Source organism: Manihot esculenta, chromosome 8, assembly GCF_001659605.2.
Source record: "Manihot esculenta cultivar AM560-2 chromosome 8, M.esculenta_v8, whole genome shotgun sequence".
NCBI lineage: Eukaryota > Viridiplantae > Streptophyta > Magnoliopsida > Malpighiales > Euphorbiaceae > Manihot > Manihot esculenta.
Genome location: NC_035168.2, coordinates 2282009 through 2309912, shown reverse-complemented (window position 1 = coordinate 2309912; position 27904 = coordinate 2282009). Strand labels below are relative to the sequence as shown.

At 33.5% G+C, this 27904-nt stretch overlaps 4 protein-coding genes and 1 long non-coding RNA gene across 21 annotated transcripts; 4 read left to right on the top strand and 1 right to left on the bottom strand.

Moving 5' to 3' along the window:
• The first annotated feature begins 1364 nt into the window (after positions 1 to 1364).
• LOC110621132 (BTB/POZ domain-containing protein FBL11) lies at positions 1365 to 13567 on the top strand. 11 transcript variants are annotated; one of them, XM_021765225.2, is made up of 20 exons: positions 1366 to 1723; positions 1850 to 1900; positions 2421 to 2541; positions 3172 to 3313; positions 3445 to 3494; positions 4375 to 4463; positions 4542 to 4647; positions 5113 to 5149; positions 5261 to 5412; positions 6175 to 6742; positions 7364 to 7564; positions 7709 to 7854; positions 8931 to 9278; positions 9870 to 10113; positions 10401 to 10456; positions 11254 to 11334; positions 12151 to 12195; positions 12304 to 12372; positions 12957 to 13170; positions 13306 to 13567. In XM_021765225.2, the coding sequence occupies exons 1-19, from the start codon at positions 1563 to 1565 to the stop codon at positions 13125 to 13127; spliced, it is 2838 nt and encodes a 945-aa protein (XP_021620917.1). In that variant the 5' UTR covers positions 1366 to 1562; the 3' UTR covers positions 13128 to 13170; positions 13306 to 13567. The 11 variants fall into 11 exon arrangements, 8 of the variants coding, with proteins under 8 accessions (XP_021620917.1, XP_021620915.1, XP_021620918.1 ...); XM_021765223.2 differs by having other exon boundaries at positions 7286 to 7564; XR_002488923.2 differs by lacking the exon at positions 13306 to 13567 and having other exon boundaries at positions 1365 to 1723; positions 7286 to 7564; positions 12024 to 12195; positions 12957 to 12991.
• A 1469-nt stretch (positions 13568 to 15036) lies between these two features.
• On the top strand, positions 15037 to 18177 carry LOC110621041 (protein BUD31 homolog 1). Of its 2 annotated transcripts, XM_021765067.2 has the most exons (5): positions 15037 to 15216; positions 15317 to 15385; positions 16996 to 17093; positions 17193 to 17380; positions 17733 to 18177. In XM_021765067.2, the coding sequence occupies exons 3-5, from the start codon at positions 17000 to 17002 to the stop codon at positions 17886 to 17888; spliced, it is 438 nt and encodes a 145-aa protein (XP_021620759.1). In that variant the 5' UTR covers positions 15037 to 15216; positions 15317 to 15385; positions 16996 to 16999; the 3' UTR covers positions 17889 to 18177. The 2 variants fall into 2 exon arrangements, with proteins under 2 accessions (XP_021620759.1, XP_021620760.1); XM_021765068.2 differs by lacking the exon at positions 15317 to 15385.
• A 109-nt stretch (positions 18178 to 18286) lies between these two features.
• LOC110621042 lies at positions 18287 to 19453 on the bottom strand. Its single transcript, XR_002488900.2, has 2 exons — positions 19203 to 19453; positions 18287 to 19072 (listed from the first exon to the last, which is right to left on the bottom strand). It is a non-coding gene; the product is annotated as an uncharacterized LOC110621042 (long non-coding RNA).
• Positions 19454 to 19474: 21 nt separating this feature from the next.
• Positions 19475 to 22392, top strand: LOC110621039 (tyrosine-protein phosphatase RLPH2). 5 transcript variants are annotated; one of them, XR_002488899.2, is made up of 6 exons: positions 19475 to 20228; positions 20653 to 20720; positions 20920 to 21099; positions 21212 to 21402; positions 21859 to 21997; positions 22041 to 22392. XR_002488899.2 is itself a non-coding variant. In XM_021765064.2 (5 exons), exons 1-5 carry the CDS (start codon positions 19697 to 19699, stop codon positions 21869 to 21871), a joined length of 960 nt encoding a protein of 319 aa, XP_021620756.1. In that variant the 5' UTR covers positions 19475 to 19696; the 3' UTR covers positions 21872 to 22392. The 5 variants fall into 5 exon arrangements, 4 of the variants coding, with proteins under 4 accessions (XP_021620756.1, XP_021620754.1, XP_021620757.1 ...); XM_021765064.2 differs by having other exon boundaries at positions 21236 to 21402; positions 21859 to 22392; XM_021765062.2 differs by having other exon boundaries at positions 21859 to 22392.
• Positions 22393 to 22407: 15 nt separating this feature from the next.
• LOC110621040 (tyrosine-protein phosphatase RLPH2-like) lies at positions 22408 to 27904 on the top strand. Of its 2 annotated transcripts, none has more exons than XM_021765066.2 (4): positions 22408 to 23158; positions 26968 to 27035; positions 27265 to 27444; positions 27581 to 27904. In XM_021765066.2, exons 1-4 carry the CDS (start codon positions 22627 to 22629, stop codon positions 27749 to 27751), a joined length of 951 nt encoding a protein of 316 aa, XP_021620758.1. In that variant the 5' UTR covers positions 22408 to 22626; the 3' UTR covers positions 27752 to 27904. The 2 variants fall into 2 exon arrangements, with proteins under 2 accessions (XP_021620758.1, XP_043815262.1); XM_043959327.1 differs by having other exon boundaries at positions 27265 to 27497; positions 27581 to 27724.

Genomic DNA, 27904 nt, shown 5'->3' with positions numbered 1-27904 from the left:
ACTGGCACCACTGTATGTACGAATATGCTCGAGATGGATGAATGTCACTATAGCAGAAAAGCCGTCAAGTGTCACTAACAAGACAAAAGAAAAAAGGATAAGAGGGGGAAATCTCAAAAAAATTTTTTAAGTTTTTTCTTTATTATTGTAAACCCTATTTTTTTTTCTGAATCTCAGTACATCACTTCTTAATCAAACTTTTTGAGTTTAAGTTCAAATTTTTTAATTGAGTTTTTTGAGTTTAAGTTTGAATTAGTCTTATTATTATACTAACTAAATTTTTCACGAGTCGAATTTGAATTGGGTTGAATTTAAATCGAGTTTAATTATAATATTTAATTCTCAAATTAAATTTAGTTAAATATTAAAATTCGAATTGAGCTTGAATTTAAATTTTTAAACTTGAATTTTACAAAAATCAGCTCGGTTTAATTATAAAACTAGTGGTTTGAAATGAATAATGCATATTCATTTTATTATCGACAAAAAAAACTCTGTTTAAAATCTATTTAACTTTTTTAATGCTAAAATCTTAGATAGACTGCCCCTATTGACTTTTTATTTCTTTAAAATAACTTTTTTAAATTTTTAAAAAAATTAAAATTTCATTATAAATAAAAAATTAATAAGAAATTTAAATTTTTATAAAATTTTTATTTCAAAAGAAGGTTTATAGTATATATAATGTGGTTTTAGATTCATATCTCATTTCTGTATAATTTCAATTTAATTCCATTCAAACCATTTAATTTGAAAAAATTTAATATTTTTTTAAAAGTAAAAATATTCAGAACTAATAAATTAAAATCAAAATCAAAATCAAAATCAAAATCAAATTCAAATTGATTTAAGATAATTTAATCAAATTTAATTGATTTTGGTCTAATTTTAGTTGAGCCTACTTGCATATCTACATTGCCCTATCCACTACTTTATACAACTTTTGTCCCGTACCTTGCTTTAATAAGGTCATTGCATGTTGAATTTAAGCATTCTTTTGTTTTTTTGAAACGGAAATTTAAGCTTTCTATTAGATGTTTTATCAAAATTCACTATTTAATTTTTATTTTTAAATTGATCAAATTAAATTATTTTTATATTTTATAAAATTTATTAATTTGAGATATTAATTAAAATGAATGTTTAAAATTGTACTGTGTATATATTTCAGTTTAAAATAAATTGCTAATATTTTATTTAATAAAAGAACTTAAAAAAAAATTAGTTTATAAAATATAAATGTATTAATCGAATGGTTTAAAAATTAAAATTACAGAGTTAAATTTTGATATCATATAATGATACGATAATAATTTACCTTGGGATAAAATTGTGAACAATTGTTAAAAACTTCACTCCGGAAAACGAAACAACAGTTAAAATGGGCGCGCTGCTGCGCTGTAGGGAAGTAACAAAGACGATACGTTTTGACACTGGAGCTTTTGCTGCTGTTTTCTCCCCTGCGTTCTTCAATTTGCCCCAACCAAAGGGACCTTGGCCTCCTCCTCCGTCTCGGCAGTATCGTCTTCCAGTGTCCAACGGCCAATTCTAGGTTCTAGCTCATGGCGTCAGAGTCGGATGATGAATTCGTTACTCTCTTATGCACAAACCCCAATGCAGCCGAAGACACAGAAACTTTTATTTCCACAACGGATATCCATAACTGGGAGTTGTCTGCGATCCTCCGCTGCCAAACAGTCAAAATTCAAGCTCATCGCGTCAGGTAAGAGAGTTTCATTTCCTTTTCGGTTATTGTTATTATCTAGAATTAAATGAAATGCAATTATTCGTTGTTATCTTTTCTGTTTCTGATCGTTGCTCGACTTTGTTTTTTATGTTATATTCGCAGGCTTGTTGAGCAGTCTTCTTATTTCCATGGCCTTCTTAGTGGAAGCTTTTGGTAAACTTGAAACTACACTACAATAAACTAAACTTCAGTAATTGAAAATAATTGCTTGTTCTTTTAATTTGCTGTTTATATTTTAGTTTTATAAACACAAGAAACTAGCAATTTTATGTTTTACATTAATTTTGAGAGATTTGAAATTTGTTTAATCAAACCTTTTCTGCTAATTAATGTGTGTTTTTTAGCAGAGAAATTGTCAGAATAATGATAAAATGGAAATGTGAAAACCTAACTCTGTGAACTAATAAAATTACTTAGGTTTCAGGAATTTGTATAAATATATATATATATTGCATTCATTTTTTTGAGGAACTAGATGCTTTAGTAATGGCCAAATTCACTTTTGCATATATATTTATTTGTTTATTATTTAATAGTGGGTTTGTTGCCTTGCTTAGTTCAGTTATTTGTTAATATTTTGTAACAGTGTGGTGTGTCTTTAATGTTTATACCTTTTAAGTTAAAGATACATTTGCATATTGGCTGATCTTTAAATCACTTGTAACTGTTGCAGCGAGTCAAACTTGAGTTGTGTTTCAATCCAGTGGAACATGGAAGTATTTATAAATGTTTTAAAGTGTGTTTATGGCTGCAAAGTGGATATCACATCTAAAACCTTCCTCTCTCTTTTTGAGGTAAATGTTTCCATAGTATAACAGTGTGCTTTGCCTTTGTGCTTTACTCTGCAAAATTAGTCACAATTATTAATACTCAATTTTGTCATGGGAACATAAAGATAGCCTTAAACCTTGAATAAAATATTGCAAACTTTGCTTTCTTCTACTTTTTTTTTGAAGCAACTAGGCAAGATTTATATTTTCAATTGCATAATAAGGTTTTGTTTTTCTTGTTTAACCTCTTACCAATACTTTCTTCAATTTCAAAAAGAAAGAAATAGCAGGGTGGAGTGGAGGAATATGATTCATATAAAGCACTTGAGGAAGTTTTCCCCATTCCATTTATGGATTACTTGTATTGAGTAAATTACCATTCCCCCCTTTTTTATTTAATTAGTTTGTTGAATAAATTTTTATACCAATAAAGACTTAAAGAGGATGAGTTGCTTTTTTGCATGAACTGCATAAAATTATCTGCTTTTTTTTTTTTGAAAAAAATTATTACATAATCTTCTTTTGCATTTTGTAATATTACATTGCTTTATCCTTGAAGTTTGTACTTAAGCAGTTCTGTATTTGTTTCTCAAATAACTTGGAAAACTTTTACATAATGCTTATGCTTCTAAAATTCTTGAATTTCATTTCCAGGCAGCACTTTATTTTGGAGTAGAATCACTTCTATTGACATGTAAAACCTGGTTTTCTGAGGCATCTTCAACCAAGGGGCCTGGGCTGCTTGAAATTCAAGTGGATGATTTAATTCATATTTGGAACTTTGGTTTAGAGCACGGTGAGGTTACATCTGACATTTCAAGTTAGGCAGAAAAGTTCAGAGATGCAAACTCAAGCTATTTACTTTTTCATGTTTGGTATAAATACTATGGCATCCACTCTAACTGATAAATTCATAATATGTTGCAGCAAATGATTTTATTCCAGAATTATGTGCGAGCTATCTAGCAAGAAATTTCGTATGTGCTTAACTTTCATTTTACTTTTAATGGTCACATGGTGAATTCAGCTTGATCATGTGCTGAAAGTTTCTGTATTATCAAATTGTTGGTTCTATAGTTAATGATGTATGGTAACATGCCATTTCACTTTTTATGAGCTTAGAACCTACAAGGAGGTGAAAAAAAAATACATTCACTCACACAAGCACGCATACAGATTGAAAGATAGATGCATGGCTTTTTCAATGCTCAAGCTGCAGCTGGGATTGAAAGTACTAATTTCAAACTAGAGTTGTATTTCTAGTTGCTGAGTAAAATTCCATACAAAATAGAATGAATTTCTCTCTATGTGCTTTTAAATTTTCTTTTCAAAGCTTTTACTGGGGCTAAATAAATTCCTCCATTTTTAAAGCTTTTGAATTTCTAATTGTTATCAGCAAGCGCAATGCAGATTGTATCTCTCATAATATTCTACCAACTTTATTTAAAAGGCTATATAATTGGCCCCTTTCATACTCGGGACCATTTGCTGTAGTTATGTTTAAAAATTTGAACCTGATTCTAATATACTGATGAATGTGGGTTGCTGATTTGCATATGCTTGGTTTTTTAATATACTAAAATTTCACAGAGTTGTATAATTGTATTTTAGTAACTGAATCAAAAAGCAAGCGGAATTGTATGAATGTCTCATTTCATGTGCTTGTGGTATTTCTTTTTGAAGTTTTTGTTGGAGCTAAATAAATTCCTCTAGTTGGTGTTAATATTCTATTGACTTTAATTTAAAGGCTGTACAGTTGCTCTCTTTCATATTTGAGACCATTTTGCTGAAATTATTTGTTTCAAATGTGAAGTTGCTTCCACCAAGCTGATGAAATGTGGGTTGGCTAATTTGCAGATGCAAGCAATCTCTGGTAAATTTTTTGGAGATGTTCCTTATAATTTGTTATTTCATTGCATAAAGCATCCTGATTTGACAGTATACAGGTGAATAAGATATCTTTTATATTTCCTGAAATAACTCTCATTATCTGTTGGGTTTCTGATTTTAGTTATTTTTCGCAGTGAGATGCATCTTGCTGATGCCCTTTTAGTTTGGCTCACTGCAAATACGGAACGGTTGGAACCTTTGAGCAAAGCTGAAGATGATTGTACTGGCATTTTAAACCAGGTATTGATTAGTGTTTTCACATTTATATTGAGGGCCTAATGTTGGAGATATATGAGGTTACCATAATAATAAGTGTTACAACTAAAAAAACTCATGTAACATGTATTCTTTTGCATAAATTATTGTCCAAAAAATTTAACAAAGAATGAATACAGATGAGCTTAATGAGAAAAAGTATGTATTGTATAACAAATTTGACATAGCCTAGGCAGTTGCTGCAGTTTTATGTGAGCTGAAAAGAAAAAATCAGTTTCCCACTGTACCTTCACATTCAATTGAAAGCAGGATAAAACTATTGTTTTAATTTAATAATTTTCATGGAGCAAGCTATGAAGCAAGTGTGTGATTATCCTCATGCTCAATCTTAGGCAACTTCACTTGTTATCTTTTCTTGCCAACATATTAGCCTAAATCTCAGTTGCTTCTTGTTAATTTAGTAACTTTTTCCATTATATTGTTAAACAGCTCAGGATTAGTCTTTTGCCCTTGTGGTTTGCTGCAGGTATGACTAAATTTTATGCATAATGCTTCAAATTTTATCCTTTGAAATTCCTTTTCCATTTATTAATTTATTTATAACCACTGATATTAATCGAGTTGCATAATATTTTAGGGAAAAGAAGGTCATGCTATTTTACAGAACTTGCTGAGAAAAGCATGGAGACAATATTTAGACTGCTGAAAATTCCGCCTGCAGACTCAATTGGCATCTTTGACGATGGTGACTTGGATCATCTAAGGATACGGTTGACAGAATATTCTAAGGTATTACTTTGTCTTTTCTAAATGCTCCCGGACATCATCCAGTAATTTTCCCTTTCTTGTTGAGCATTAGTTAAATGGAGCCTTTGAAAAACAATCTGGAGGGGCAAAATTGAAAATTACTCATTGACCACTTCTAATCTATGAAGAAGAAAAAAACCGATCCTTAGAATAATTTATTTTCTCTCCTTAGTTTTCTGTATTTATATGGAAATGCACTTTTTGTGAAGAGAATAAAAATGCAATTCTTCGCTTTTATGAAGTAATAAAAGAAATCTCTAAGTTTTTGAGGTTCTCTTACTGTTCTTTTTCCCTTTTTTTTTTTCCTTTGATTTTTTTTAAGAATTCAGTATGGTGGGAGTTTCATACATATTCAGCTTGCTAGTTGCTACTTGACAAGGTAGTTGAAACATTGGGGTAGGGATGAGAATTATGGAGCTGTTTAACTTATTATGCTACTTTTTTATTTTAATTATTCTTAAAAACCCATTTCTTAATTCTCTTGATTCCTATCTGGTTTAAAATTTGTAAATTGAGTATCCTCCTTTTTGTGGTTTCTTGCTATTTTTCATCTACATTCTAAAGATCATTGCAATCATTCTATTCAGGAAAAAATTGAAAAGACTTCTGAGTGTTAGTTCTTTTATTATGCCAGCAAGTTTATGTCATGCACAGTTTCGCCTCCCATATTATCCTCACAACTGCTTAAATTTTCATTCTCCTGCATGGTAGTTACTGACTGTATGGTATTTACTTGTTGAGCAGAAAGTGAACCTTTCAGGTTGTCCACAAATAACATCAGTGATTCTTCTCCTCTCTTTGCTTCCTAATTCTTATTGTGTGGACTTTATGCTGAGGAAAAGCATTAGACAGTCTTTGATCAACCTTGAACGTCTGAGTGCTAACAGAGATCAATGTGGAAGTGGAATTTTGCATGGTTTGCCACCAATTCTCTCTTTTGAAGGAGTTGAGGAGGTGGATATTTCAAAGTGTCCAAGGCTACATCTTGAATCCACCATTGAGATCTTCTTGAAGTCATTTCCTTCTTTAAGAAAATTAAGAGCAACACATCTTTTGAACTTTAAAACAACCACTTTGCACAAATTAATGCTGAAGTGTCCACGCATTAGTGAAGTTGATTTAACCATTGATATTACTCCGTTGATACCAGCACAAGTGTCAGTTATATCTTCTAGTCCTGTTATAGTGCCACCATTAACAAACAAGTCCTGCTTTGTGGGCAATAACTTCTTGGGCATGGCATCTTATCATTCACAACCATCTGTTTCAAATATCACAAGACTCATATTGGAGGGTAGAAGTGATATTTCTGGTAAGATATCAGCTTTTTTTATTTAATTATTTTCAAATACTTCCTCAATAAACAAATCAAATAATTCTACTAAGAAATGTTAGCATAGCCCATAGGTGGTGTTAGGATTCCATTGTCATAACTCACTATTGCTAAAACTAGACACCTTACAGGTGAAATTGTGTTTTGTTGAATAGGATACTTTTGCAAACTTGAAGTACCAATTGGCCAGTTTGTTATGATGGCTTAAGAACTCCACTATAAAATTCCATTGAAGTTTCATATTCCTTCCTCAAAAAGTTGGCCTTTCATAGTGAATAATTGGTGGTTTTACGCCTGTTTGTTAAAATAAGCTACCTTTTAAATATAAAAATTTGTTATAGATATTTTTACCCACTAGTCAAGCCATTTATACAATTTTAGATAGGTTGCTGGAAAATTTTAGCCAAGTATGATATCACATATTTTTCATAAACCACTGGTGGTGGGTTCTTTTTTTTTTTTCTTTGTATATGATTTATCATTGGCCACATTATTGACTTTTCATTGCAATATTTATGCCAGATTTGGATCTCCAGTATATCACAGGGTTATGTGTTTCTTTAAAGTACATAAATCTTAAAGGTTGTGTTTCGGTAACAGATACTGGCATATCAAATCTCATATGCAGATGTAGTAAACTACACTCAATTTTAGTTTGTGACACGTCTTTTGGGATAAATTCAATTCAAGCTCTCTGCTCTGGTATTACAAGTTTTGGTCCCGCTGCTTCTGACTTGGAAAAGAGATGTTCAGATACATTGGCATTTAAACTTCAAACACTTCATATTGGTGGTTGCATGGGTGAGTTGATGGCTGAAGGGCTTTAACAATTAAGATTCTCTTGGACAAATGCAGTTCATAGATCCTTTTTTTTTCTCTTTTTGGTGCCAGGACACCAGAAGATTTAGGTGAAGTTATTTATGCATTTATTGAACTTATTTGCAGGTGTTGATGAAAGATCCCTATTTGACCTTATGTCTCAAACACAAGCTCTGGTTAGCCTTTGCTTGAGGGGAACTCACGTTGTTGATGATGCTCTTTATCATTTCCCAGGCTCTTCATTGGAGATACTTGATATTTCTAATACAATGGTTAGTGCTCAAAGTTATGAAATATGGTGCTCTCTCTCTAGAAATATGCATACAACTATGTAACAAATTGCTTTCTCAGCAATTGTAAATATTTCATGCTTTAGCTGGTGTAAATTTGAAATATGAGAGATATAAGGCTGGAGTTGGTGCAAGGGACAAGAAATGAGACAAATAGGATAACAATGCCATGTCTTTTGTTTGGTGCATGCATGACAAGACAAATTAATGATACAAAATAATTATTGATATATTATATTGTATATGTAAAATATAATTAATTTACATATAAAATTTTAAAAATATATAAGGTGGAAAATTATAAAATAAATACATTAAGAAAGATTACAAAAGTTATTTTTTTTAAATTTATAGTATTTAAGTAATATAATACTTTTAAATTATTTTTTTAATATGTATGTCATTATCCTTGTTCATGTGGCTGGACAAGCTGTCTCATGAGGAGTGAAGGGACAAAAAAAAGAGTTAGACTGGACAGTGACCAAGAACCACTTCTGTTCTGTCTAATTGATGCACCAAACATAGAATGAAGGAGAATTTTCCTGTTCTATCCGGTTGATTGCTTGGAGGCAGGGGTAAAAATCTGCCTGTAGATGATTCCAACTATGTGATGCTTGCTCTTTCATGGAGTAAACTATAAGTTATTTTACTTGAAATTTCAATTTGAAGGCTCTGTTTCCTGTGTTAATAGACCTTGCAAGTTGCAGCCTTCCAGATAAACATCTTGCGTAGATGTAGTATTAGATCTGAAGTCTTGCCAGTTGTCTTGGTCTTTCTCTTTCTATTTTCTCCATCCTCCTCCTTCCTGCCTTCTGTGGTTGTTTATCTGTGTATTTCTGGTGTCCTGATTAGGTTATCTGTATGAGTATTTGATTTAATAGCCTGCACATGCCTGAGATGGCTTAGTTGTCATCACAAAGATAGTCTTGGCATCGTTAGCTGGAAAAGACTTTAATTGGTGTGTCCTGTCATTACTACTGCTGGTATGGGCTATTAAATGCAGCTGAAGATTCAATTTTGTGTTTATAAGAGAAGTTATTTTGCTTGTATTATTGCAGGTTTCTGGAGATGCTTTAGCTTACATTGTCAATGGAAATCCTGCTTTGAAGTGTTTGAATGCAAGAGGCTGTAAAAATCTGATTCATCAAGGAAGTAATACCAGTGGAACAGAACTTTCTTCCTCATATTCTTGTAGAGATCTCTATACTGTGTTGGGCAAGAAATGCATGCTAGAGGAGATTGCATTTGGTTGGGGATTTTCTTGGTTGTCTTTACTAGCTCTTAGACCTGCAATTATGTCATTAAGGGCAATAAGTGTTGGTTTGGGTGGATCATTGGGTGAAGACGCCCTTAGACTACTTCCTACAACTTGTCCCATGCTGGAGTCATTAATTCTTTGTTTTCAGGTATAACTTCTTAAAGGGTCCTCCAAAAAGATGCTTACTTGTTAATGTGAGTTGAAATACTTCTGAGTGACTCCTATTGTTTATTTGCTTGCCTATGTATGCATAGAGTTTACTGTCAGGAATGAGTATGTAATCCAGTGACTTGTCTCAGATTAGTGAATCAGTTGCAACTTGCGAGTCAAATTATTGCTTGAGTTGAGGCTGGTCTTATTGAATCCTCTCTCTCTCTGGTCGGACAAAGAAATAAGATAACTTTTAGAGTTGGGTAGACGCATTTTTGGAAGCCATTTTGATTATTGATGCTCATTTATCTCTGTTCATGTACTTTTTGACTGTGAAGTAAAAGGAAATTAAAGAAAATTTCATTCATTTGAGAAAACCTTTTAAAGACAGTACATGGTATAGGATGCTGATGTAACTTCTTAGGATACTGATCAAGTGCAGAGAGGCATCCCTCTTTTCTTTGAAATGTTTCTGGTGATATCATTTTTACCATCCTGGGTTAATCTGTTATCATCTTATTCCTCACAATCATTAAATTATGCTCTAAAAATTTATTGCCCTTTATTTTATTGATTTGGCTATCTACAGGTAATCTCTGATGCCATCATCATAAACTTTATGAGATCACTGAGGCACTTGCAGGCATTGTCCCTATGCTACTGTCTTGGTGATGTATCCACATCAAGCTTCAAAAACTCTATCGCAAATCTAAGGAAATTGAGGCTTGAGAGGGTAACTCCTCAGATGACCAACAATGATTTGGTTGTTCTTACTCAGAACTGTGCAAGCTTGGTTGAGTTTTCATTGGTAGGATGCCGGCTTCTCAATTCAGGTTAGCCTCATTAATGCAAAGCATAATGTTCACACTTCTCTGTTTGTTACATGTATTATGTATCGCTGCTTTCCCCTTTTCTTTGTGATGCAAATTGTACTATAGTTAGAGAATTTGGAACAGCTGTTGGAACCTTTTGCTAAGGCTTCAGTTCCTTCAGTTGCTACATTATTGATAGTTTCAACCTGTTATTCATTTGTAGTTCTTCTAAAGAAAATTTATTCATCTTAAGTGTCACAAAGGGTAGGTAACTTGTTTGTACGATTTAATTTTTGTTGTCCCTACAGATTCTCTGCGCCTCATTTCACAGGGATGGCCTGGCTTGATTTCAGTCCATCTTGAGGTTTGTATTTGTCAGTTTCTCTTGGAATCAGATTCATTCCTTTGTAAAAATTCAGAACTTTTTCTTTGTCATAATAAGTGCAACTACAAGCTGAAAGAGTCATCTGGTAAATAGCAATGTCATGGACTTCAGTTTTTGTGCCTTAATGCATCTTATTCGTATAATTTAATATCTTGTCACTTCAGGTTTTGTACCTTAGTTTAGCTTATGCTTGTAATTTGATTTCTTGTAGTAGGGGTATGGTCCCAAGCATTGTTCTTACTATAAAGAATGTACTGAAAGTAGCTTCCACAAATTGAAGCAGAAAGCTTTCTACTTGGTTTTCAAATTTTCATCAAGCATAAAGCATGTGGTGGTGTGAATTCGCAACCTTTAAAGCACTCATTTTCCTTGTCTTTATAGCTGTGCAAGAAAACCCTAAGAGGATGCATGTGAATAAAAATGAAAGGAATAGAAAGCTGAAAGGAGGATTTTTTGTTTTTCATTTTTATTTTTTATTCATGAAGGTGCTTGATAGAACCAAGCATCACCAGATTTATGCTTTTGTTCTATATTCATTCCTTCGCATTAATGATAATTTTCTTAATTTCTCCATGCCCGTTTCTTTCTTTAAATAGACATGAGTGATTTCTTGCATAGGTAGTTGTCTGACATGTCTTACTTTTCTACTTCCTGTCTCCAATGTTTTTTGGTGGTTGTGGCTTATGCTATCTTTTGGTTTCAATTAGTCATAACGACCTTTAAAAAAAAAAAGAATTGCCTTCATTTATATTTCTATATGTTTATTTTGTCATTAGGATTGCGGAGAAGTAACTGCAACTGGAGTTTCTTATTTGTTCAACTGCAGAGCTCTTGAAGATATCTTGTTACGTCATAATGTGAGCCATCTACTAATGGACTTTATTTTTCTGTACCCCCTTCACTGGGATCCAATTTAAGCCAAATCATTGCATTATCATATGGCTTCCAGTTCTCTTCCAACTGGAATGTGAATTCTATCCACTGATCACTTGCTTTAGCATAACTGCATAATGGCCTGTCATGGATGTTGATTATTTGTGCTTTATACTGCTGTTCTGTTGTACCAGAAGTTAAAGGAGCAGAGATAAATGTTGTAAGGTCAGCTTCATGTTAAAAATAAGATGAGAATTGAGAACTATTTAATAATGCTGCTACTTTTTTTAGATCACTTCAAGAGATCATATGTTAGTATAGCCTTTTACATTCTATTATTAATCATCTAGGTTTCATTTGACGATATGAAACCTCATGCTACTAATTTTCTATGGTCAATTCCTGTGTCATAGCATTGTTCTGGGGAACAAAAAAAAATTAACTGCTGTCGGCAGGGAACCTGATCCTAATTCTCTGTTGCAAGCAAATATGATGTAGATTAGAGGCAAAGGCATGAGACTACATCTAGTGAATTGTTATTAATTCGGAATTATAAACTACACAATATGCTTAACCTGCGCTTTAATATGATTATTCAATGGCATAACGAGGATTAAATGTTTGGGGCTACTCTGTATTCTGGCTGATGCCATTTTCATTTCCTTTAACTCAGCAAAAGGGCAGCCCAAGTTCTTGGCTTCTGAGTCAATTCAATTTTCAGCCTCTTGCAAAAGCACACATAAAATTGCACCTGACCTGAATGCGTCGCTTTTGACTTGGAATCTTACTACATTGTGCAGGGCCCGGGGATACCCAGTAGCTTCATTCTTGATGCTGCTTCAAAGGTATTGTCATAGAGATATATCACTGCTTCCTTATGCTGTTGTTCCAATTTTAGTTAGGCTCAGAAGTGGTTGTCAACTAATGCACCCTCTTTAACTCTTATCATACAGATGCCAATGCTCCGACAACTAGCATTGGATTTATGTGATGCATGTGAAGGTGACTTTGACATTCCAAATGTGAGTTGAAATTCTAAATATAAGTTGAGAAATAATTTTTTAGCTTCACCTACTTTAGTATAGTTATCTCAATCTGTGGATGAAGTCTGAACATTTTGCAACCAATTTCCATGACTCCGTGTAATTCGTGGTCCAAAGTACATAATTAGGGAAGACAATTTCAGCTCTTGTGATCATTATGCTCATTTGGGTGTTTTAGAACAGTTTACAGGCCAAACAAAAAAGAAAAAAAAAAACAAGAAGAAGAAGAAGTAACGCAATGTCTCAGAAGTTCTCTCTGTAAGTTGTTATCCCTATGAATCTTAATCAAAGCTCAAATCAGGGCAATTCATAGAAGGCACTCTTCCTCCTGCAAACAGAGAGACATAGAGGAGAAAAGGATCAGGACATGGAAGGTTAAACTGAAAATAAAATAAATAAATAATAAAATAAAGGTTCACTTCTTTAGGGATTAGAAGTATATGCATCTGGATTTCTGCTACAGTGTTCCGTTTTCAATTTTGTCATTGAGATTTCCATTTTTTTCCCCCTCCGAACAGCCCATCATTTTAATATTTGGATTTTGACTCTTGAATATATTTCAGGATGGAAACAGATATTTGTTAAGTATTGTGAAGATAGCGAGATGTAAGTTTCAAAGATCTACAAATATTTACTTCCAGGAGACTCACAGGAGGCCAGTGCACAAGGACACCTTAGTGCTGGTTTGGAACGCTCAAAATCTCAACAGTACAGTGGTCAAGGAAAGAATTTGAGTGTAATGGAACCATAGCAGATTCTCTCACATTCGTCTGTCAGGTAATGGGTTCTCAGCGGTGGAATTTCAATGTTCTTTGAGCTTTGAAGCCTGGAACCTGTTGATCCCAGTAAATGTTAGTTTCGTGTATTTTGTGGAACTTCCTGTACTAATATGACCTATTTTTATCTCTGTAGGTGTAAACCAGGGCCTGTATAAGCAGGATAGATATCACTTGGCTTAGCACCAGAGACCTCGCAAAGTAAGAGGGTGATTGGTCGAGCTTGTCAAACTAATTTATAAGCTCTAAAATTTATAAACTAGTTTGACCAATTAAATTGTTATAGTATTTTTTATTAAAAATTTAAAATTATAATATGTATTCTCAATTAATGAAAAAATAATTTATATATATTTTTAATAATTTTCATAATAAATATGCTTATAAGTTATTTTTAATCAAACATTTCAATTTTTATGTATCATATATAAATAACTGTAATAACTTAAAATTTAAAAGTCCTTATAAGTTCAAGTTAGCTTATAAGCACTTAATGTTTATAAGCTAAATTTCATAAACCAAGGGCAAATACTCTTTGCCCTAATGGTCTAATTAAATGAAAGAAAATTAATAGATTTTTTTGATAGTGATGCATCCGGTTTTTCCCCCAAAAAAACTCTTCTAATAACTTTCAACCTAATCTTTCTAAAAAAGTGCCTACAATATTTTGTGTTTACTGGCTAAATTTTTAACACAAAAGCATCCACGTAAACTGTTCCAGGTTGGTTATAGGCATATGTCATCTGTCTTTTTATGACGTTGTAATTTCACAGTTCTCGTAAGATTTCCTTTCAGTGTGCTTTGGTTTTGCTGGTATTTTAAGAAAAGAAATATAGGGCGTAATGGCGCATTACTAGTACTAAAATCTGTAATTGTTTCAAGTTAAAACAGTTGCATAGGAAACTTGAGAATTCCATCTTTAAATAATAATAATAATAATTTATAAATAAATTTGCTATGCGTATACTCAATTTGTAAGCCTTCAAAAATAAAATACCAAAATGATTAAAAATTTAATAATAAATAATATATTTTAATTAATTACATCATCTTCCATCTGGAATGGTTTCAGGAATTGAATCCATCAAAAGATTGGGAAGTTCCTGTATTCTTATTTTGAAAACAAAATTTAAAAATATGAATATCTAGATTTAGAATTCTAATTATATTGGAATCACTAATGTATAGTTTTACCTCCATTTGAATGTTTTGGACTTAAACGGTAAAATTCAGAGGGTGTTTGTCTAAAATTAAGCTTATTTGTTTCTAATTAATATTTTTTGGATTTATAATTTAAGTTTATTAGAAAAAGAAAAGAAAAAAATGGGGAATATTTTTTCATTTTGGTGCTAATAACTAATAAGCTAGTTGTTAAATACTTTATCATGCTATTTAATTTAATTTTTAAAATATTAATACAAATATTATTTAATACAGCTTTAATAATTTTAATAATAAATTTACTTATAAAATTTTCCTACTTATCTTTATAGAAACCTTAACTAAATTCACTATTATTTAAATTTAATTTTTAAGCACTAAGGGATCGGCACTCTTAGAAAACAGAAATTGTTTTATTAGAACAATTGAAAACAATAACTTTCTATAATCAAAATTATAATAAAACCTCTCATATAAGTAAAAGAATTATTTAGAAAAAAATATTTGTTTATAATAACAAAATTATTGTATTATTATGAATAATTAAATGACACATTTAATTAAGAATATTACTAATTTTAAATATATTTTAGGATAATGATGTATTACTAATTATTAAAAGATAAAAAAAATAAACAGGTAAACGCATTTTTTATAATTTTTTTCATTTTTCTTTTGAAAAATATATAGATGTTTTTTTTTTTAAAGACCACCCCTCTGTTGCGTCGCGTTTTATATTCAGGCTGGATAGCCGACGCGCCGCTTTTCTTCTTAAGCGACGTCGTTGCTGGCCGTACTTCCGCCTTTGCTATAACAAGGATTCGCCTTTTCTAGCCCTTTCTTTCTCTTCCTCGGTCCTCGCTTCCGTAGTCCTTCACCGGTACTGGTACGTCTCTCTCGCTCTCCGTCTTCTCTACAATTAAACGATTGACAAAAAAAAAAAAAGGAACACCAATCCCTAACCATTGCTTGCTCAATTTCTTTAGGTCTCGATCATATTGCCTGAAATTGTGTGTTCATATCGTTCTTTCTTCGCTCTCATTTTAAATTTGAAGGTATATTCATTTTTTAAATTTATTTTTATCTTCGTTCAGATTCTTTATATTTTATTAGAGGATTGCGGTTTCTATGGTTAATTTCTGTAGACATTTGTCTATGAAATTTAGTTTACGGCATGCGTTCGTTTAGAAGTTGAATATATCTAACTGAAGATGAAAATCCTACGATTTCCCTATGCTCGATCCTTTTTGTGCATCACTTTTTATTATTATAAATAAAAGGTTGTGGCCTCCAATTTGGCGATTCCTGCCTTGTAAATTGTCAAGCAGCAGCTTAGTAAAATAGCTTCAGCATCGTATGCAACTGAGCTTGGCTGTGTCTTTGCAAACGCATTAGGCATATAATGATTATTGTTGGTTTTAAATTTGCCCAGAGATGTTATCTGAGTCTTTGCCTTTTCTGTTGCATGTTAAGACGTACTTATATCTTGTACTATTTGGGATTAACCCATTGAATACTTGTACTAAAATTAAAACCTGTTGAATACCTCAACTTGTAAAAATCATAACAATTAAATGAATATTAGTCATGTCTTGTAAAAAAAATACAAGAACAAAAAAAGGAATGGTAGCACTTATTGCTAATTGTATTCTAAATTTTAGTGATTGTGATATAAAAATTTTTATGAAATGATAAAGTTATTCTTGTCTGATAGAATTTAACTTATTTTATAAAAATATGGACTACCTGAAATTAAAAAACAGAGTATAATCAACAATATGTGGTACCATGTTTTATGTTTTGGTAAGATATGACTAATTTGTGTTAAATTGTTGTTATATGATAAGTTTAGTTATTTCATAGGTTTTGATTTTAGTTCAGCTTTTCAATAGGTTAATCCAAGTAATATTGGGTGTGAGCATGTATTTAGCCAAAGTTAAAAAAAAGAAGGCAAAACCTATTTCCATGCCCTGGGTTTTTCAAATTTTGTTATAGATCCTCTATTCTCCAATGCTTTGCCATTGAACCTACTAATTTTCCAATTTGCGGACTTTGCAGACTTATTCATTAGCATAAATTAAAAGAAAAAAAGGAAATTTGTTTTGTTTTAATAAATTTCTGAATTGACAGACTTCAAGCACATGCGCTCAATAGACAATTTTGAATCAAGGGCTTGAAAAATGTACTCTTCCTGAAAATGATAAATTATGTGGTGGGTTATACTTGGCATAGGATTTGTGGCACGACCATCAAGTGAAACCCCATATGAAAATATTGTATGCAGGACATTGCCAAAACATTAGCTAATTGACAACATAAATTAGATTATTTATCCAAACTGGTTTGTATATAACTTGGATTATAGGATTTTATTTCCAGAGAAGGATATGTGGTAATTCTCAATAATGCATGCAGGGATATGCAAACATGCCAACTTTTAACTGATCTTTCCTCTACTGTTGCCAGGAGTGCGACTTCTACGATAATGTTCTTTATGTTTCCTTTTAAAAACAATGAAACTGTGTAGATCTAATAGATGGTTTTCTTTTATAATTTGCTTAGGAAGGAAGGGAGTGGGAAGGCTTTTCTTTTCCTTTTTTTTTTTTTTTAATGAATTGAATGGCATTTAAAAAGAAAATGATGTAGCTGTTTTGATGTATAAAAGGAAAATGCCGAAGGTTAAGACGAATCGTGTCAAGTACCCTGAGGGTTGGGAGTTGATCGAGCCTACTTTACGTGAACTACAAGCAAAGATGAGAGAAGGTTAGTGTTTTGCACAGTAAAATACATTGCATGTTCTTTCTTATCTCATTTGTTGAGATCTGTAAATCTGACAGTGATGCATCTTTATTATTTGCACAGCTGAGAATGACACGCATGATGGCAAAAGAAAATGCGAAGCTTTGTGGCCAATTTTTAAGATAGCACATCAAAAGAGCCGCTACATTTTTGACCTTTACCATCGTAGGAAGGAAATATCCAAGGAATTATATGAGTTCTGTTTGGACCAAGGTTATGCTGATCGTAATCTTATTGCAAAGTGGAAGAAGGTTAGACTTACAACTTTCTCCATTAAAGCTGAAACTTTTGGAGATTTTAAGCTTTGGTGGCTTTTTGCATGATTGTGGCTTAGCAACCCTTTTTTTTTTCTTTTTCTGTTTTGCTTTTTTGGGGAGAGTGAAAATATCTTATAGAACACAGTTGCATGAGAGTTTTACGGTAACTAAACGAAAAGCGATAAATAATTTCGAATTGTGTGATTAATTGCAGAAATTAAGTTAAATTATAGTTTAAGCATGGGGAAAGGAACTTATTTATAAAACTAGATACATTCTCTTTCTGTTGATTATAAAAAAGGTGGTGATTATAGAACAATGACATTGGTTTGTTTCTCAATTGCAGCCGGGTTATGAGCGTCTTTGTTGCTTAAGATGCATGCAACCACGGGATCACAACTTTGCAACTACATGTGTGTGCCGAGTGCCCAAGAACCTGAGGGAGGAGAAGGTCATAGAATGCGTCCATTGCGGTTGCAGGGGCTGTGCAAGTGGGGATTGATTGATTTCATTTTCCCTTTGCATGCAGGAGATGCCAAGTTGCCTTGTACTATTTTCATTATTGAACTGGACTATGTTCAGGTTTTAGTGTTACCATTTGGAGAGGCCTAACTTGAGTTGTGATATTTAGACCTTTTCTATGAAAAAGGAATAGTTCTCTTGTGTAGTGTCTAACGGATCTTTTATACTTGCCGAAAATGTTATGTAATTGAGCAAGTTGGAGAGTTACTGTGTAATTGACTATTTGTTTATGTTTTTTTAGCAAATTTAGCGTTTAATTTTATGTAAAATTGATGACTTTTTCAAATTGACTGAAAATGTTGAAATGGACTGCAAAATATGAGGTGGAATTTAATTCTCAATCAAAATGCAATTTAAAAATAAAAAAGAAATTAGCCGTTTTGGGGTCACAAATAATTGTAGTTTCATTGATAGGGAGAGTACAGCATATCAAATGATCATCGCTTGTGGAGAAAAATTAATCTGACCATATCACTGAAAACCCTCGCTGTAAACTTCTGGATCTGCCAATCAAACCCACCAAAATACATGTGATCCTGTATGGAGAGGGAGAGCGCGTGAGAGACCCAGCAAGAAAGAAAGGGATGTCTCTCTCGTCTATAAAGGATGCTCATAACAATAGAGATCTTAAAAGAAAAAAAATCTGACGGGCTAACAAGCTACACTTAAAGGCCCAAGGCCCAAACAAAGAATGCAAGCTTGCTGGAGAAGAACAAAAGACTCAGGGATGTCGCCGAAGAGACCTCACACTGAGAAAGTGCAACTGGTCACCAATAGATAGACAAAATGTCTGAAGAAAAGGACCAAAACCCATTGAGCTCTTAGAAACCAGAATTCAGACTTCAATATCTCAATAAAACCATACAGCCAAGGTCGTCGTCAGGCCAAGAGAAGAGACGTAGAACAAGTCCAAACGGCGTCCCCATGCACCTAATAGGTCCGCTTTCCAGAAGGATGAAAATATAACTAAAGACCTCGAGATGCTCCACATCAACACTAAAACACAACCCTCACATGGCAGAGATAGATCTAAGAACATACTAAATAACAACAAGACAAACGATCCAGCAGCGGCCTCTAGTGATAGATCTGGCGTCGCTTGCAGAGGAGACTGAGGAAACCAGCAGATCTCTCAAAGATTTCTCCTCAAGATAGACTTCGGATCTGCAAAACAAAAGTCAAGCAAGAACTATAAACAAGCACGAACTAAACACTTAGATCTACCAAGACCTCACACAAAAATATTCTATCAGGTAAAACAATACTCAGAAACATGCATGGAAGACAAGCCCACCTATGAAAGTACTGATCTTAGAAAAATTAAGAAGAAATAAAAACTAAAAATATTTACAGTTCTACCCGGTGAGGGAGGGGTTAACCCACAAACCGGGTAGAGGAGGACGCCCTCATATGCCCAGAAGGAATGGAGGGAAGCCGAACGGCGCCGGCAAAGGGAGGAGACTTAGCTCCAAGAAGAAAGAAAGAACCAGAGGAAAGAACTCTCTCCAAGGGGAGTGAGAGAGAGAGAGGGAGGAGTGTTAAAATATCTTGGTACATGGAGGAAATTTCTTACTTGTATTTTAAATTAAGCTGTCGAATTAACAGAATGTTGACTACATTAAATTTATAAACGCTGCTAGATTAGCTTATTTAAGCAGCTTTTTCCCCTCAATTTTCTCTGAATGCTGAACTAGAGCCCCACCTTTAAAGCTTAAAAAAGGAAAATCAACCATCTCTATTAGGGCTCATCGTCTTCCTCAACAGAAACTAGAAGCTATTTACACATAAATGTCAGACCCAACCTCCATCACCACCACCGCCAAGCCCAGAGTGGTCATTTGCATAGGTGATATCCATGGCTACCTCGCAAAGCTACAAAACCTCTGGTCCAATCTCCAATCCGTAATCAACCCAGAAGATTTTAGCTCTGCTCTGGTCATTTTTTTGGGGGATTACTGTGATCGTGGCCCAGATACCAAGAAAGTCATAGATTTCTTGATAAATTTACCTTCATCCTATCCAAATCAGAAGCATGTTTTTCTCTCTGGAAATCACGACCTTGCTTTTGCCGCTTTTCTGGGAGTTTTGCCGGAGCCCGGAAACGGGGCGTCGTTTAAGGAGGGATGGAAGGAATACGAAGTGAACGAGGAACGAGAAGGGTGGTATAAGGGAGTTGGGTACGAGAATATGCATCTGCAAGGGAGGATGTGGGCTGGGACTACTAAAGATCGGTTTGATTCTAAAGGGATAGAGTTTATGGGGTCTGTGTATGATGCTGAACCTACATTTGAGTCCTATGGAGTCCCTCACGGGTCTGCTGGTATGTGACTGCTTTTGCTTGCTTTCTGATGGTAAATTGAGTCTTTCAACTATTTCTCTTTTTAATTTTATTTGTTATGATGGTACTGGTGCTTTGATTGTGGTGTTACTTCTGTTATTTAATGGCACATGGACTTTACAGATCAGTTGATGTGATTTTGTTTTGCCTTCATTTTCAAGTTGAGTTGCGTATAACGTTAAATTATTTTTTTTGCATGAAAGTAACTTTTACTTTGTATCAAACTAACTGTAGAATGTGTCTGCGTTTGAATCCTTTTGTTTTGTTCAATTAAATTAGCAGATACTAATTGGGTTCTTATGTAAAATCGGACTGATTTTCACATGCTTTTTCAAAATTGAGATGGAATTGTTTGTAATTAATGTTGTAATAAATGATGTATTGAGTGAATAAATATTGCATGCAGATTTAATGAAGGTGGTTCCTGATGAACACATGAAGTTTCTGGCTGATCTGGTCTGGATCCATGAAGTGGCAAGGCTTGTTTCCCTTGGTTTTCTCATCTTTTAGAACTTTGATCAATGATAAGCATCTGACTACTTTTGTGATATGGATTGCGAAAAAGATGAATCTATTGGTTGATTGTATATTCTCTAAATTGTCTGTGATTTCATCTGGTTTCTAAGAGCAAATGCTGAAGATTACCGTGTGGGTAATATGCAATTATTTCCAGGAAAATGTATGTATAGAGAGTGAAGAAGGAATGAAGCACTGCAAATTGATTGCTGTGCATGCGGGTTTAGAGGAAGGGACAAACGTGGAAGAACAGCTGAAATTTTTGAGAGCCAAAGACACCAGATTGCCCAAGGTAGAAGCTCTTAGCGGGAGGAAAAGTGTGTGGAACATCCCAAAGGTGATGGTTCATTTGCCTTCTGTTAAACATCCTTCAACTTTGCGACAAATCCAGTGACTTCTACGTCTTTATTTTAGCTATCCTTCTGATGTGAAATTTAACTGAAGTGTAGATTTCGGTGTCTGATGCATTACAGGAATTAACTGAGAAGCCAACCATTGTGGTTAGTGGTCATCATGGGAAACTTCATGTTGAAGGTCTTAGATTGATTATTGATGAAGGTGGCGGACTAGAGAATAATCCAGTGGCTGCTATTGTGCTTCCCTCAATGGAGCTTGTCCGAGATACCGACAACTTGACAAAGTAACTTTAATTTTGTTGTAGATTGTATAATAACGTTGCCTTGACTTGATATTTTCCGAAACTTACCATCTTTTATGGAATCACTTTTACTTCTGTAATCATTCTAGTAATCGTTGGATACTAATGCTCTCTGCAGTGAATGGTGCATTCGCAGCATGTCTTATTCTCTTACCCTTGTGATATTTGCTTATTGTGTTTACAACATCTTTTGTAATAAAGATGAAAACAAGATGTATAAACTTTGCAATTGATTAGTTATTTGCTTTTGGAAGTAATATTTTAGCAATATTTGACTGCCTACGTAAGGCAAATATGCCATAAATAAGGTATTTTTTTTATTCAAATGGATTTACTTCCCATGAAATAACTATCAAAGAAGAAATGCCTTAAAAATGTCAACCAAAACGGTCAATTTTAAAGTGAAGGTGGTGTCCAGAGCAAGTATTGCAGGGTGAGGGTAAATGTATGATTGAGGATTGGTTTTCTTGGATCTCTCAGAGGGTGGGACAAGGCAAGATTAAGCCTGCGTTTTGACGGAACTGGAATGTTCCCTTTGGCGTCCGAAGCTTGAGTGGAGGAACATTATTTTGGAGAAATTATGCTGGAATCAAAATGCTTAATTGCATTATTTTGGAGAAATTATGCTGGAATCAAAATGCTTAATTGCAGTAATGCTCGCCCTCGAGCATGGTTTGAGTGGAGGAGCTTTACTTCCCATGAACCCTTATGTTATGTTGCTCAATATTGATGGAGGCAGTGCCGTGATTGCGCGATTGCGGCAGATAAATTTTAGCATGCAGTGGATAGGATTTGTGTGGTTTGATTAATTTGTGTTGGCTTTTGAATTCGGGTGGATTGATTAATTTGTGTTGGCTTTTGAATTTGGGTTAGACCGATGGTGGTTATGGGTTGGATTTGAATTTGTTGTAGGCTGTATTTTGAGTTGGTTTTCTTAAATTACATATTTTGGGCCTCTTGGCTTTTAAATGCAATGTAATTTGCATGTTAATTTTTTTTTGCTTTGAAACAAAGTTAGGACCATAAATTAAATTCATAAAAATATAAATGATGATAAATTAGTTTTTATTTTGGTAAGCACTTGCAGAAAAGCAGATTTTTCCGATTTATTTCTCTCAATACTGAACTGTCCCAGAAAAAATCAACCATCTCTATTGGGGCTCATCGTCTTCATCAACCGAAATTAGAAGCTATTTTTGCATATAAATGGCAGACCCAAACTCCACCACCGCCGCCAAACCCAGAGTGGTTATTTGCATAGGTGATATCCATGGCTACCTCGCAAAGCTACAAAACCTCTGGTCCAATCTCCAATCCGTAATCAACCCAGAAGAGTTTAGCTCTGCTCTGGTCATTTTTTTGGGTGATTACTGTGACCGTGGTCCAGATACCAAGAAAGTAATAGATTTCTTGTTAAATTTACCCTCAGCCTATCCAAATCAGAAGCATGTGTTTCTCTCTGGAAATCACGACCTTGCTTTCGCCGCTTTTCTGGGAGTTTTGCCGGAGCCCGGAAACGGGGCGTCGTTTAAGGAGGGATGGAAGGAATATGAAGTGAACGAGGAACGAGAAGGGTGGTATAAGGGAGCTGGGTACGAGAACATGTATCTGCAAGGGAGGAGGTGGGCTGGGACTATTAAAGTTCGGTTTAATGCTACTAAAGGGACAGAGTATAAGGGTTCTATCTATGATGCTGGACCTACATTTGAATCCTATGGAGTCCCTCATGGGTCTGCTGGTATGTGACTGATTTTGCTTGCTTTCTGATGGTAAATTGAGTCGGATTCTTGTTGTTTTTTTCTTTTTAATTTTACTTGTTATGATATTAATGGTGCTTTGGTTATGTTGTTAATTCTGTGGCAAATGGACTTTACATATCAGTTGATGTGATTTTGAGCAATCAAATTAGGAATTTTATTTGGCCTTCGTTTTCAAGTTGAGTTGGGTTATTGTGTTTGAACTTCTGGCTCTTGTGCATTACTTTATTGCTCTTCCTTTTTCTTTTGACTGGAATTTGATGATTGATATATTATGCATTTTAATACACAGACACACTCACACATATATGAGGATCCAGGATGATGAAAGATGCACCTTAACTGAGCCTATTAGAACAGTTTGGCAGGCTCAATTATTTAGTTTTAATTTTAATCTTTAAATAAAACACCAAATGCAGTTCAGCTTCACTTGTGCACGGTATTGTATCTAGAGATCAAGAGAGATGCATACAGTGTTAGAAGAGGAAGATGGGGAACAACATTATCAAAGGAAGATGGAAGAGGTCCTTGAAGTCAAATCCTTTAGGGGTTTTATCAGTGCATAACTCAAGTATCTTTCTCCCAATCTCTCTTTCCTATGTCTATTTATTATTCAATTTCTTTTTGGGCTGAGAATTGAATTTGGATATTTAACTTGATTCAATTTTCTCCGACACTTTTTTGTGTTTATTTGCTGTTAGGGCTTGAATGATATTGGATGGAAGAAAACATAATAATAATAGTAAATGCCAATTGAAGAACACTTTTTTCTTTATAAAGCACACTGGCACTATGAATTTCACTTTTTGGAGACTTCCTATCTTAATGGTGAAGCTTTTAGTTTATTTATTGTATAACTATAAAATTATTTGGCAAAAAGCTGAAGCAAAGAAGATGCTATGTTTCTTGAAAAATGGAACTTTTTTTCTTCCACCATTTTCAAAACTCTTCCTTCACCTGGATTCTTAATTTTCTTTTTCCTTTTTCCCCTTTTCCCCTAATCTTACCTTAGAATTTTGTTGATAGCACAAAAAGAATTTTTTTTTAGCCAGCTTTTGCATCATTTACGCTCCTTTTATCGGTCTTGGCATTTGTAAGTAATGGTTGTCTGAAAATTTTTCATGTAATAATAATAATAATAAAAAAACTTATTGCAACATCAAAATTAAGGTTCAAAGGACAAACATATACCTTTTAGTGCATATCTGTCTCTGGGAAATGTAATCTATAAATTCAAAAGTTTTTTTTTTTTAAAAAAAATTTATATTGAGCAAGTAGAAGTCCAGAAAATGAAGTAAGGATTTTAAGCATAAGGTAGCAGTGAAATTTAGAGATTTGAGTGGAGAAGGGAACGGACAATCAAAGCAGTTCAGACAGAAGCATTTGAAATGGTATTTTGCTTAAGATCACTAAAGAAGCTAAAAAGGTAAAAACGATACTTTCAATGTCCTTTGGTATATTAGTGTGGTTTTAAAAAGCACTGGCTGAGAAGCATTTACATCTCTCAATACTGAACACAGTGTGAATCTTTGAAAATAAAAACCAACAACCCTTGTTAGGGCTCATCCTCTTCCTCAACATAAACTAGAAGCTATATATGCATATAAATGTCAGACCAAACTACACCAGCCCCACTGCCAAATCCAGAGTGATCATTTGCGAAGATGACATCCATGGCTACCTCGCCAGGCTTCAAAATTTGGTCCAATCTCCAAACCATAATCAACCCAGAAGATTTTAGCTGTCATCTTTTTGGGTGATTCCTGTTACTGTGGCTCAGATACCAAGGAAGTCATAGATTTCTTGATAAAATTACCTTCAGCCCATCCAAATCAGAAGCATGTGTTTCTCTCTGGAAATTATGATCTTGCTTTTGCTGCTTTTCCGGGGATTTTGTTGGAGCTCAAAGATGGGGTGCCCTTCAAGGAGTGATAGGAGTTTGAAGAGAATGAGGAACGAGAAGGATAGTGTAAGGGAGTTAGGTAATAGGTACAAGAGTATGTATCTGCAAGGAGGATGTGGGCTAGGACTACTAGAATTTTGTCTAATGCTTCTAAAGGGACCGAAGTGCTTATGATGCTGGACTAGTGTTACCTAGTTCGTAATTATTTTTGGTTCAAGGAACCAGTATTGGTACAGGATTAGTTACTTCCCTAGGTACAGGCTACTTTGGGGTTAGACTTAGTTAAAACACAATCTGGGAGCATTATGTTAGATGACATCGATTTGGATCGTTAAATTAATACATGCTGTATATATGTATGTACGTATGCTTGACGTTTGAATGTTGAAGGTTACAACAGATTTATATGCTTCACTGGTGGCATTTTTTGAGCAGTAATAATGGAAGATAACTATGTTTATTGAATGTATAATGCTTTTCAATAAATTTTACCTTGTTAGAATGTAATTTGGATTTTAAAATTTAAGTAATAAAATACAACTTTAATAGGAAAACAAGAAACCTATTCTAATTAATTTAACTTGGTTGATAAGTTGTAGAGTTTTAGGCAAACTAAACGCCATAGATCACTATTTGATTTCCTATTCAAGCAGAATCAATTTATCAAATAGAGAAAATTTGGACTGGTAATTTTCACATTCTAGCATGCAAATGTACCGTGTTCGCGGTCATGTGTTCTAGAAGTCATTTGGAGGCTGCTTTTGCTTGCTTTTCATCAAGTCTTTCAGTTATTCTATGTGCCATGGATTCTTCTTCTTCTTGTTCTTTCTCCTTTTTGTTGGATGATGGTAATGGTGCTTCGACTGTGAGAGTTTTTCATTTATTGCTATTGCAGTCTACAGAACAGTTGATGTGATTTTGAGCAATCAAATTAGGAACTTTATTTGTCATTCATTTTCAATGTGAAATGGTTCTTGTATTTGAACTGGTGCATTATTTTATTGCTGCTCTTTCTCTTAGTGGTGGAATTTGATGTTTGAGATATTAGTTTAATTCTTGATTTATTAATTTTGAAGCTACTAAATTGTGCTTAGGTGTGCACTATGGTCACTTGGTTTCATGTACGTTAAAATTGTTTTGTTACAAAAAATAACATGATTTAACATTATTTACAATTTACCTCTTGAGATTTTGTAATATGAGAGATTTTTTCATAAACTGGATTATTATGGAAAATTTATTAACTTAATGGAAAAAAAAGGTAAAACTTTTAATTTTTAAAAAAAAGATGATAATTTTTAAAAATTCAATAGATAAAGCTTATGTGGCAAATTTATTAAATTTATAAATATAAATTTTTGCTGTCCTGCACTTATAGGTTATACTAAGTGTAGTTTTACTCATCAATTATAGAAAATATTAAAATAATATTAATATCTTAAATTTTTTCTATGAAGTTTTATAGTTTAAACTAAAATTAGAAATTTAAATGAAGCATGCTATATTTTATTGGATTATTATTTTTAACCAATATTTTACTTAGTATTACTATAAAATATTGTGTTTTTTTTTTCTCTTTTGAATCTTTGTTTTTTTATGTTTAGCAAGTTTTTCATAATTAATTACTTTATATAAAAGGACATCATTTTACAGAAATATTGTGAGGCATGTTCTAAAATTGTGTTAAATCATCTTATTTGTCACAACATCCTTTGTTTGAAACTGTTTTATTCCTTATGTTTTGTTCAATTAAATTGATAGAAAGCAATTAGGTTCTTGTGTAAAATAGGAATAATTTTCACATGCTTTTTTTCAAAATTGAGATGGAATTGTTTGTAACTAACATTGTGCCAAATGATGTATCGACTGAATAAATATTGCATGCAGATCTAATGAAGGTGGTTCCTGATGAACACAAGAGGTTTCTGGCTGATTTGGTTTGGGTCCATGAAGAGGCAAGAATTGTTTTCCTTGGATTTGTCATCTTTTAGAACTTTGATCAATGATGAGCATATGACCACTGTTATGATATGGACTGCCAAAAAGAAACAGAACCTAGTGGTTCGATTGTATAATCTTGGCATTGTCATGATCAGTGATTTCTAAATTTTCTGTGATTTCATTTGCATTATAAGAGCAAATGTTGAAGATTAATGTGTATTGGTGATATGCAATTTTTTCCAGGAAAATGTATGTATAGAGAGTGAAGAAGGAATTAAGCACTGTAAATTGATTGCTGTGCATGCGGGATTAGAGAAAGCGAAAAATGTGGAAGAACAACTGAAATTTTTGAAAGCTAAAGACACCAGAGTGCCCAAGGTAGAAGCTCTTAGTGGGAGGAAAAATGTGTGGGATATCCCAAAGGTGATGCTTCATTTGCCTTGTGTTAAACATCCTTCAACTTTGCGACAAATCTGGTGATTTTTACATCTTTATTATAGCTATCCTTCTGATGTGAATTTAAACTGAAGTGTAGATTTCGGTGTCTGATGCATTACAGGAATTAACTGAAAAGCCAACCATTGTGGTTAGTGGTCATCATGGGAAACTTCATATTGAAGGTCTTAGATTGATTATTGATGAAGGTGGTGGACTGGAGAATAATCCAGTGGCTGCTATTGTGCTTCCCTCAATGAAGCTTGTCCGAGATACCGACGACTTGACAAAGTAACTTAAATTTTGTGGTAGATTATGTGATAACATTGCCTTGATTTGATACTTTTCGAAACTTAGCCAAAGGTATTTATCTGTTCATGGAGTTTGATACTTACTAGCTTTGATGGATGCATTCACTTGTTATAATCGTTCTGGTATTCTTTCGATA